This window comes from Poeciliopsis prolifica, unplaced genomic scaffold (genome assembly GCF_027474105.1).
Source record: "Poeciliopsis prolifica strain line A6 unplaced genomic scaffold, Auburn_PproV2 SCAFFOLD029, whole genome shotgun sequence".
NCBI lineage: Eukaryota > Metazoa > Chordata > Actinopteri > Cyprinodontiformes > Poeciliidae > Poeciliopsis > Poeciliopsis prolifica.
The window spans coordinates 2725286-2736516 of NW_026562404.1; the positions used below are offsets into that span (position 1 = coordinate 2725286).

Consider the following 11231-nt stretch of genomic DNA (forward strand, 5'->3'; position numbering starts at 1 on the left):
TCTGGAGAAACAACATGGGTTTAATTTGTTGTACATGAGTCTGAAAACTTCTGATCCTCTGTATGAGTTGGTGTCACTAAATTAGAACATGTTTACCTAAGCTCTGTCCATCTAGTCATATCAAAAGTGGAAAAATGTTTGGCTTGAAGCTCAAATTACTTCCCTTAATGTCCGACTTGCTCGCATTTTTTGGCCATCAGCAATCTGAATATGGGGCCACCTGGATTTCAGTTGCACTTTTCAGGTCAGTGGTAATTAAAAGTTATCATCAGTGATGTGCGGTGAGGTTCATGGCCATTGAGGCACTGACTTAATCAAAATTATAAAACCCCTTGCATGTTATTGTTTACATTAGGAAATTTACCCGCATGCAGACAACATTGAAGGGCAAAAAGACTATACTTTCACATACCATCCATAGCCGAGCTGCCAAGGCAACCTCACCTGTCTCCCCTGACCACACGTTACTGGTTATCATCCATTGGAGAACAAACAAGGTTCTCCAATGTCACACTGTCTGATAACAGCTCTGAGAACAGCACTATCTTGGGTCACAATGTCTTTTTTGTTCTGGCACTAAAACTGTAAATTAAGTGACTTTTGCTACACATCTTTCTCTACCAAACTTTTGCAGATACTTTCAATTTTATTTTAGTCTTCAACTTTGGAATTTAATAAATGATAATAAATGAAATCATTTTTTGTAAGATTGGACTCAAGTCAATCATGATCCAGTCTATACTTTTATGTTTGAGCCTTCTCCTTTCTGCATTGCAGAAAACACAACCTGCTTTACAGAAAGCCACATAAATCCAGAATTTAATTCATTTTCTTATGTAGAAAATGAAAGAATTTATTAATTTTACCTAATAGATGTAGGTTCTTCTAGCCATGTTTATAATTCACACGAATGCTTTATAATAATATATAAGCAGCAATAGAGCGACTGTATTGCTTGCTTATGCTTTCTGTATGTCTTTCTGATGTGACGCTCCAAACCAAAGTTCAGTTATTCTGTTTATTAGCAAGAATATTATGCAGAAAAATTATAGTTTGAAGGGATTTACCTTCAACATAACCATTTTATTTCTTATTTGTCGTATGTAATAAGTCTTCACACCAGCCTGTTTCATTTCAACATTGTCTGCACAGAATAAAGACTATACAGAGTTATTAATATTTATAACAATTGCTTTTTTCTAGGAATTTTGGATACAAATTCACAGTAATTATTTTTAGGTTTGCTACAATTTTTAAAAAGTATATATCCAATTTTACAGAATATGAACAGAATCCCTTTCGTTATGGTTTTAACGTGAGACGTCGTGGTTTTGCCTTAAAAAGACGTTACTACGCTTCAGATTTATAAATCAAAAACCGCACGAGAAAAACATTAAAACATCGTCAAAAACACGAACTGTAATTTATTAAAAGAGGTTACCAGAGGCAATAATTTTTATTTCATTTATTTTTATTTTTCGACCTCCCCTACAGAGACACGGAAGTGAGCTGTTCCACCACGATGATGTCATCTTCACAAGGTGAGCGGTCCGCGGCCATTTTGTTAGCCGTGTGTAGCTGTGCAGATTTCGTTCATCAAATTTAACCGAAAACAACAACTTCTGGAGGCTTTTGTTTACATTGTGTTTTCGATTACATACTTGTAAGTCGGGATGGGAATTGTTTACTCGCTGACATAAAGCATAGTCATTCATTTCCGAGCTGCTTTGAGTTTGCTAGCTCTTTAGCTAGCTAGCTAACTTGTTTACGTGTTCCGTTGAGAGAAAACATCGGGCTTTCATGACCGCCAGGTTTTAAATGTTACAACTGTCGAATGAGCACGGTTTGTCCGCTCCTGACTTCCGTTGCTGCACATTTGTGTGTTTTATTTAAACCTAAGAACATTTGAGCCTCGTTTAAGACCTTCCAACTCGCGTTGCGCCTCAGTGGTTAAGCAGCAACTTGAGCTCCGTCATCAGCTGACTGCTCACGGACCAGAGCTCAGCCGTCCCGGAGCAACATGTCAGAGCTGTACATTCGGGTGGCTGAGGATGAGAACGAGGAGCCCATGGAGATCCCTTCAGAGGACGATGGGACTGTTCTACTGTCCTCAGTATCAGCCCAGTTCCCGGGGGCTTGCGGACTTCGGTACAGAAACCCGGAGTCCCAGTGCATGAGGGGTGTCCGGCTGGTGGAGGGCGTCCTGCATGCACCAGAGAGCAGCTGGGGAAACCTGGTCTATGTCGTCAACTATCCCAAAGGTGAGACGGGATGTGCGTTTTCCTGTTGTTTATCAGCAGACTGTCTGCAAACTTCAGCCTGTATTCAAAGTGTGCAGTCACTCAGATTCAACAGCTTTTGCACAAAACCCTCTATGAAATGCCATTTTTATTCTGCATCACTAGTTGTGTTACTTTATAATCAAATAAAGATAGCAAAAGCTAACTCAAAGCACAATATAGAGGTTTTCTTTAGCCTTTGGTGTGAAAACAATACTTATCAACCAGATCAGCGCTCCTTCATAAATCCCTCAAAAACTTTTCACTGTTTCAGAAACAAATTCAAGGTTATCTATATAGATTGTATTTTTCAGACATAGTACAAAAAGTAGTATAATTAAGAAGACAACACAAAAGCACAAAACTAACTACAAAACTATAGTTGATTCAAGAAATCGCAAGTTACATAAGGTAAATGATCAACATGGTTCAACAGAAACATTTAGCTCTTCAAAGGTATTAAAAGCCATTCAGTAATGATTTGTTTTTAGATGAGGAGCAGTTAAAACATGTTTAAAATCACATATAAAATAAAGAATAAAAAGAACCAATTAAATGGTGGATCCGGTGTTTTAAATACAACAGAGTTCTAACTTTAAAAATGGATCCCCATGCGTCTGACCAAATCTGTTTGTCAAAGTTAAGGTTTAAATTAAACATCAAGCGTTGATGTGTGACTTTTGAAAAGGATGTAAGCCACCCAGATCTGTATGAGAAGTGTCAGAGCCAGCAAACGACTGAAACAAGACGTTATATGTTCTGAAGATGAAGCCTAAAGAAAATAAACAAGTGAGAGAGAGGAGCTAAAAAAGAAAAACAGCATCGAGTCCTGTCACACAGGTCAGACCCGAACCAGTCTGACCTAAGTATTGTGGCATTAAAGGACAAATTAAATTGTTGAATCAAAAGATAAAGTCAAACAAAGTTTCCTGAAACTGTAAACAAAAAAGTATTGAGTTTAAATGCTTTCAAAGTAAATCAGGAGGTGTGAGTGGCTTTTGACATGGGGTTTTTAATTTTTTTTTTTTTTTTTTTACAAATTTGTTACAAACCTGTCAATAAATCCTGACATTTAACCTGAAGCTGCATCATTAATAAACGTAGCTATATATCACATACAATGGTACAAAATAGATCATCTTGGTTTATAGTTGATTCTATGGATGTTAACTTTCCGTTCTTTGTGTCTAATGAGGTTTTTGTGATTGTGTTGTTTTTTTCTTATGCCAGAATATTATTTCTTCTTTGCAGATAACAAAAGGAAGATGGAGGAAATCGACGCGGCATCGGCTGTTAAAATCAAAAGAGGTTTTCAGAAAACGTCAGACCTCATAGTCCTCGGGTTGCCTTGGAAAACAACAGAACAGGACTTGAAGGATTACTTTAGCACCTTTGGGGAGGTCATTATGGTGCAGGTACTAATATCTCATTTAACTTTAAATACCCCTGTTTTTTTCCCCTCATGTTAAGCTCTAACTGTACTGATTACCAATTTTAAAGTGGAAATTAATTTGGCATTCTCACTCTTTGCTGTTTCCAGGTGAAGAGAGATGCAAAAACTGGAAACTCAAAAGGTTTTGGGTTCGTCCGCTTTGCAGACTATGAGACGCAAACTAAAGTCATTGCTCAGAGACACATGATTGACGGACGATGGTGTGACTGCAAACTTCCAAATTCAAAGGTCATCTGGACACCATAACAGAATACTCTGGAAAATGAGAATTTGATGTTTTCTTTCACTGTTAAGATTTAGTCGCGTTGCTTCGTTATTGCTGTTTAGAAGTTTTGAAAATCACTTTTTAAGTTATCACAAAAGATTGAACATTATCAATCGCCCTATCTATGATCTGACTGGGCTTCTTTTTCTCCCCAGGCATCTCCCGATGAACCGATGCGGAGCCGCAAAATCTTTGTTGGCCGCTGCACAGAGGACATGACGACGGACGATCTGAGACAGTACTTCATGCAGTACGGTGAAGTCACTGATGTCTTCATTCCCAAACCTTTCCGGGCCTTTGCATTTGTCACATTTGCTGATGATCAGGTAAGAGCTGCTACTCTTCACTTACACTGAATATTAGCTCAAATTTTAAGATAGCTGATTTTACAGTAAAAAATAAATAGCATTCATACCTCTCAAACATTTTTCACATGATTTATTTTACAACCACAAATGCTTGCGTATATTAAGCTTGAATTATTTAACAGAGATGAATGGGTTAAAACTTCAGTCTCAAAAAAGGCAAAGCTGGTAAAGACATACCTGAAAAGACTTGCTGCTGCAGAAATTATTTTTGTCTTCAAACACATTGAAGACAAATTCTGACTTCACATCATTTTTTTGTAAAAACAAATGAAGTACATACATTTTCTTTCCCTTTTTAAAAGTAAGAGTTGCCTTATAATTGATCTACCACCACAACTGTCGCTGAAATTACACCAACGTGCAGTTGTAATGCGGAAACATTTGAGAGGTGAATACTTTTGCAAAACATTGAATTAATGAAGAAAGCGCAAACTATTAGGAATAGTTTTGCTCAGCCGTAGACTGAAGTAAACAGCAACCCGTGGTGTTAAATGTTCTCCTTCTGTTCTTCCCAAGGTCGCCCAGGCTTTGTGCGGAGAGGACCTGATCATCAAGGGCGTCAGCGTGCACATCTCCAACGCTGAGCCCAAACATAATAACAGTAGGCAAATGATGGATCGGGGTCGGTTCGGGGCTGGCGGGTTCAGTCAGGGGTACGGCAGTAATCGTGGGGGCCTAGGCAGCGGTAGTGGAGGGGTTAACTTTGGGGCTCTGGGCCTTAACCCAGCGATGGTGGCAGCAGCTCAGGCAGCGCTGCAGAGCAGCTGGGGAATGATGGGCATGCTGGCTAACCAGCAGGGCTTGACCACAGCGGCAGGCACAGCCTCTACCACCAGAGATCAGACGTATAGCTCTGCCAGCACCAGCTACAGCAGCCCCAGCTCAGCCAGCCTGGGCTGGGCCGGAGGCACTAACACGGCCTCCAGCAGCGGCTTCAGCTCCGGCTTTGGCACGTCAATGGAGTCGAAGTCTTCTAGCTGGGGAATGTAGAGCTAGGTGAGAGTTGATGTTTTCTCTTGCTGTTAGGCAAATCTGGTAAGTATACCTACAGGAAGGAATGGCTTATATCTTATTTAAGAAAGAAACACTGCCTTTTATTTTATTAAAAGCGAACATTTCTACTGGTGTGACTGACAGTGTAGTCATGCATTGAATGGGTAAAACATTTAGTTTGTGAAATCCTCCTTCGTAGTTTTGTTTGTGAGAACATGTTACGAAGAGACGGCTGTGCATGCACCACAACTATTTATAAACATGCACGAGTATGTTGAGGTCTCGCTGCAGTCCGTCAAAAGCTGGCTGTCAGATAATTCTATATATTTATGCATCATATTGTTTTTCTTTGGTTTGTTTTATTTTTCTTTTCTTTTGGAAACACCTTCATGAACGTTTCTTCCGCAGTTCACCAACTCTTTCACAATTTCCCGGGAGGAGTCGCTTCATTGGCTGCAATGTTCGGCAGATCTCAGTATCCTTTCCCCTCCTCCCACGTGTAAATGCTTTATCATCCGAGAACACAGCTTCACTCTGCGTATACAGTTTTAGACGGTGGGTGTTGCCTTTCTTTTCTCTCCCCTCCCCCTCTTTTTTTTTTTTTCTTTTTTTTCTCTTTTCGGAATATAGAAATCTTGTCTGCCCCTGTCGCTTTTTGATCTCGATGAGTAGATTTGGTGTTGGACCGAATGAGAGTGAGCAAAAGGAAGGAAAGCAAGAACTGTTTGTGCTTTATTTGTATATTTTTTTGAAAGACAAATGCCTGGGAGAGGTGAGAAGAACCTGTGGCTTTGTGCGAGTGTGAGAGGAAGAAGCAAAGTACGTGTGTGTTCTCAGTGACCATCACAAGGACATTTCTTGTATCTCAAGATCCCTGAGTTTTCTGCTTACTCGTATTGTTTTTCTATCCATCCCTGATTTTTTTACATTTGAAAAAAAAAATCACACTGAATTGTCAAGTGCTATGAATATCTGTATCTTTTAGTAGATCTTTTCTTGCTGTCCAATGCGATGTGAATGCTCGTCTTATTTTCTCCTTGTTACCACCCTCTTTGTGTGAAAATGTGACTTTGTTTGTGAAGTCTGTGTGAAGGGAGGGGGAAAACACTGAAAGAGTGCTGAAGTTTGGAAGCTGTTCCTGGTGAATGTTTGAATAGTTCCCATTGAAAGTTTGTGTTTGAAGTGGTTTCGAATGCATTTTTCTATGTTTTGTGAATCAAAGGGAAGTGTGAAATAAAACTTAATTTAACTAGGGAAAATACCCTCTTGACACAGACTTGTTTTTGACTTTAATTGAACTGCCAACACTTTAATTCACATGTCTAGGGTCGTCGGATTTGGAAAAAGCCAGATTTTCTTCTGAGCCCCAGTTTGGAGTCGGCGAAGCTTGACGACGAAGCCGAAATCGCCTTAATTCTGGGAAGGATCAACGTCGCCTCATTAGCAAGAAACATTCGAGTGATATCAAAATTATATTCACATATTTGTTTGTTTTGACACATTGGGACCAAAGTCATCCTGCTTGTTAGAAGTTTCATTTTGTCCTCCAAAAACTGTTCAATTCTACCTCACCAGAACATGTTCATTAATACGTCACACAAGTTACTGGTATATGCGAGTATAAAACCTTACATTATTTATTGTGATCAAAAGTTGTATTACCATAGCAGGATATGTTGATAGCTGTTTACTTTCATGAAGAAGTGTATTGGCATTTTTTCAGTATAAAGATCTGAGCGCAAAATCACACTTTGTGTATTGATACTAGTGTTGCAATATGTAAAATAAAAAGTAGTTTGTTTTTTTAAGTTGTATGTGGTCTCAGTTTTGGTAAGCATGTTATTTTCTACTTGAGATAGCTGATAGTTTTGTAGAGTTGCATATTATTTATTCAGTGCTGTGATTTTCATTTAAGACCTCAGATTTACAACTTCTTTTTTTATTATTAGGTGAAATGAATTAATTGCATACAAAATTATATTCCAAGTGTTTGCTTTTTGTTTGTTTTTATGATTCAACACTAGAACTTCTTCAAATATTTTAATTTGACCTAAGATCGAGTTGGAATAATTTACATCATTAAATATTTCATATTCTGACCTCCTGACGCACAAGTCACAATGAAAAGGAGTCGTGTCCCCTCCCCCCCAACTATTGGTTAAGCAGTCATGCAGTTCTACAAGTGTTACTTTTTCTCAATTGCTTTGGTGCATTTTTCTGATTGGAATTTGTTTTATTTTTTAATCACAAATTCAACTTCCACAATGTGTCATTATTTTCCAGCAAATTGTTATTGCTTTCAGACATGAATCAATTGCTTCCATAAAATTCTTTGAGTTTTTAGAATTTCATTTGCTTATGTCAGTCCATATGAACTATACTTATGAATCCTGGATAGCCATTCCCTAGTAGTCATTTCACTGCTGGAATCGTTGCATACCAAACTGCTGAGCTAGTTTTCAAAATCTGTCAAAATTCTGTATTATGTTTTACTATTTCTTTAAAAAGTCTGCCCAGGTTGAGCAATTTCTCTCAGTGAACCTCAACTTTGGTTAATATTGTTTACAGTGGTGTAAAGTTTTCTCTGTTGTAAATAAGTTTGTACTTGGCTTATGCTTAAAAAACAACTGCATAGTGCGTAATGCGGGGAAAAAATGAAGCATTTGTATGCAGATCAAGGCTCTGTAAACAAAGAAGGAATTTTACTTTGGTTTTCAAGCACTCAGCATACACAGTATAAACTTTAGAGGAAATAAAGATCACTGAGCAATATGTACAAGCATTTGCAGAGATTTTTTTTAAATCATAAAGAAAAAAGGTTTGTTGTAACCATGCAAAAGTATTTATTTTGTTTCAGAGCAAACGACCATAAGTGTCCTGAATAAGTACAGCAATGTGTAAGTAAACTAGTTTGAACAGCTTTGCAAATAGCGCAGCATTCTTTAGCAATTTCAGCGAGGACTGACGTATTTGCATGAAAACATAGCAAAGCCACTTGACTATCTCCACAAACATGCCAGGACTTTTCTTTTAGAAGTCGTGAGTTTCATTGACTTACATAATTGCATGTGATCGAGAATTGCAGACTACGAGCTTTTAATTCCATTGATCATATACGTCATAGATATACGCCTTTCTATTTATCTATTTTGTTATTTGGCTTAATTTAGGAACACTGAAGACTGCACATAGCGACCCCCGTTTGCATATAGCAGACCGTGATAGCATATTAAACCACGTGGGACAGCAGCAACTGAGCTGTGGAGCATTGAAACGCAGTGCCTTATGGGTAACAATAGAAGACAAACTTATTTATATCCGAGTTTTTCCTGTTTTAATGCAGCATTTATATTCAAGTTACGGTTCAGTTTTATGCGTAGCTATTGTTTTTTATAAATAAACACCATTTACAACTGGATACTTTAAACTTGCAACTATTGTAATTGCAACCACCTGGATGTATTGTGTTTTACGACATGCCTGCTCAACGCGTTGTCTGCACCGTCACTGAGGAGGGTAAGGGGTTCGTACTAGAAGATGTGGAGGAGGATGGATGAGTTAAGACTATACTTTCAGGGATCATTTCTATAGTTTATGACTTGAGAAATGTGACTCTAATTTGTATGGTCTCGCTTACCACGATGAAGAGTTTCTAATACTCCATCCTGAGCGGGAAGCTTGCAAAGAATGGTGACTTCGGTCACGTGTTCTTTGCATTTGATGACCGTTCATTGTCCCCTGGGGGTCAGTGAGGGATGCAGTATGGTCAGAGTGGTTCTGCGCACTATGTTAAATTATCGTTCTTATTTAAGCTATAGAGGAGAAATTATAAATAATCTTAATATATATGTACTGGTCTGTGATGAACTCCACCAGTTTTTTCCCACTATGGTGTTAATCCTTCCTTCAAGCAATTTCTACTTGTACATTCAGATATAACCACTCAGGAGACATGAATCATGTTTTCTTTCTCTCTCTGCCTGAAGGCAAAACAGCCAAGTATAAATAATCAGACCCACAACCACAAGTGGGCTACACAGTGGCGCAGTTGGTTAGACTTATGGTTTTATCTTTGCATTTGGTAGCGATGAGTAATTTGAGACAGATTAAATATCCTTCCACAACAAATTGCTGGACTTTTGACCCCATTCCTCCTGACTGGAAGGATTTATCATGCTCTGCTAGGATAGCAGCAGCTACATGTTCACATTTGTAATGTCAGGTGTGCAACTTGACTAGTTGGAGCGTAGTTACAGTCTTCCTCCAGCAGGTTGTGCTGTTGCACCTTGGTTATTTCAAGGAATCTTTTTTTCAGCGTATTAAGGAAGCTTGACATTAGACTGCTTAATTGGTAACACCGATCAAATAGAAACAAAACGAAAAACGTTAACTAAAAGCAATAAACTACAAAGGATGTTAGTTATCAGTTGTGTCTTAACAAAGGATAAACTGGAGCCCAATGAACCTCATGTCTTTGGCTCATAGAAGGAAACAAGTGTACACAGTGAAATGTATCTAAATTGAATTTAGAAATGATTGAATTGTGATAGCTGATTAGAAAATGAAATCTGTATCATTAGGCTCAGATTTGGTGCTTGATTCACGCAGCTGGTGTTGTCAGCAGCTCTGGTTACTCACACGGAGGCAAAGGCTGCCTGGTCTACAGCTGTAGATTTGTGGAAATATCAATTACATATTATTGACTTGTTACTTGGTGTTGCTTAGAGATCTATTCAAAGTTATGCTCCAGCTTTTTTTTATAACATTTAAGGTACCTAATCTGTTGTCTGCTTCTTTTAAAAAATGGTTTGTTTTTAAGTTAATGTCACATTACTTGTGGGAAAGGTTTTTATGTCACAACCCCCCGGCATTTTAGTTGGAGGTTGTACTTTTTAGAGCCCTGTTATGCAAGAAATTGACCTGACCGCAAAACAATAAAAAAATAAATAAATAAAACTAATACGACTTTCACACTGCTGAAATAGTTCAGATTGGTTGCATGTCCATTGTGTGGATAAAGGGACATTGATGCAAGCAGCTGCTCCATTATGCATCACCTTAGTGTCTGTCCTCTCTCTAATGCAGATGAGTCAGTTTCACCTCCATAAGGCTTCACTGAGCTTCTGATGCAACAGCTGCTGATCAGGGGTCTGCAAGAAGACAAGAGCCGAAAAGTTTACCCAGTGACCCTCATCGAGTTGCTGAGTCTTAACATTGTGTAGTGAAGCTTTGTTTGCTGATTACCAGTGAGTGTGGTAACAGCTGTGTGGGCAGGAGCAGCATTGTTAGAATTATGTGTTATCACTGTCAAAAGGCAGAACTTGCTTTTTCTTTTTCTCTCTCCCTTCTGTGAGAATAAAAGGCAAGCTCAAACAGAAGGTTCCCAGAACTCGCTTGCAGGAGCTGTGCGCTGCGATTTCTCCTTCTGCAGAAGCCTGGATGAAAACGAATAGACGTCGTCTGTGGTTCTTTTTATGCAGGTTGAGAAAATACCTATCAAGTGTCCTTCCCATGTGGCGGGTGTCATAGCTGCTGCATTGCTCCATCTATTGCTGAAGCTGGTGAGCTAACAGAGAAGCCGTCACAGTAGAAAAAAAAAGGAGGACTTTGTTTTTAAAGCCCAATCTGGCCATCGGCTTGAAGATGTTCAGTGAATCGGTTGACTGATTTAAAGTCAGAGCATCGATTTAATTTTGGAGTTTCAATTTGAACCTTTTCTTCTCGATTGCTGTGATGATTACACAGCGAAATTAAATTGAAATGAATTTAAACAGGACGTAGGTGCAAATGTTTGACTTTCAATCAGTTTGAATTTTTTTGGATAATTTTTCTGTTGGAACGTCCAATCCAGTCAAAGTTTTAGTAATTGACCC

General features: G+C 38.6%; 1 protein-coding gene and 1 non-coding gene across 4 annotated transcripts; both read left to right on the forward strand.

Moving 5' to 3' along the window:
• The first annotated feature begins 1536 nt into the window (after positions 1-1536).
• Positions 1537-8130, forward strand: tardbpa (TAR DNA binding protein a). Of its 3 annotated transcripts, XR_008607248.1 has the most exons (7): positions 1537-2261; positions 3531-3694; positions 3820-3960; positions 4153-4323; positions 4882-4966; positions 5767-5913; positions 6685-8130. XR_008607248.1 is itself a non-coding variant. In XM_055049804.1 (6 exons), the coding sequence occupies exons 1-6, from the start codon at positions 2021-2023 to the stop codon at positions 5859-5861; spliced, it is 897 nt and encodes a 298-aa protein (XP_054905779.1). In that variant the 5' UTR covers positions 1537-2020; the 3' UTR covers positions 5862-8130. The 3 variants fall into 3 exon arrangements, 2 of the variants coding, with proteins under 2 accessions (XP_054905779.1, XP_054905778.1); XM_055049804.1 differs by having other exon boundaries at positions 5767-8130; XM_055049803.1 differs by having other exon boundaries at positions 4882-8130.
• A 788-nt stretch (positions 8131-8918) lies between these two features.
• On the forward strand, positions 8919-9134 carry LOC129372581 (small nucleolar RNA U3). The gene has a single exon (XR_008607261.1). It is a non-coding gene; the product is annotated as a small nucleolar RNA U3 (small nucleolar RNA).
• The last annotated feature ends 2097 nt before the right edge of the window (positions 9135-11231 follow it).

Excerpts from the sequence above, each read along its gene's own strand:
- tardbpa (XM_055049803.1), top strand. The coding sequence starts at position 2,021 with ATGTCAGAGCTGTACATTCGGGTGGCTGAGGATGAGAACGAGGAGCCC. Across the intron at positions 2,262-3,530 it reads TGTCGTCAACTATCCCAAAG|ATAACAAAAGGAAGATGGAG; the intron begins GTGAGACGGGAT and ends TCTTCTTTGCAG. Across the intron at positions 4,324-4,881 it reads TCACATTTGCTGATGATCAG|GTCGCCCAGGCTTTGTGCGG; the intron begins GTAAGAGCTGCT and ends GTTCTTCCCAAG.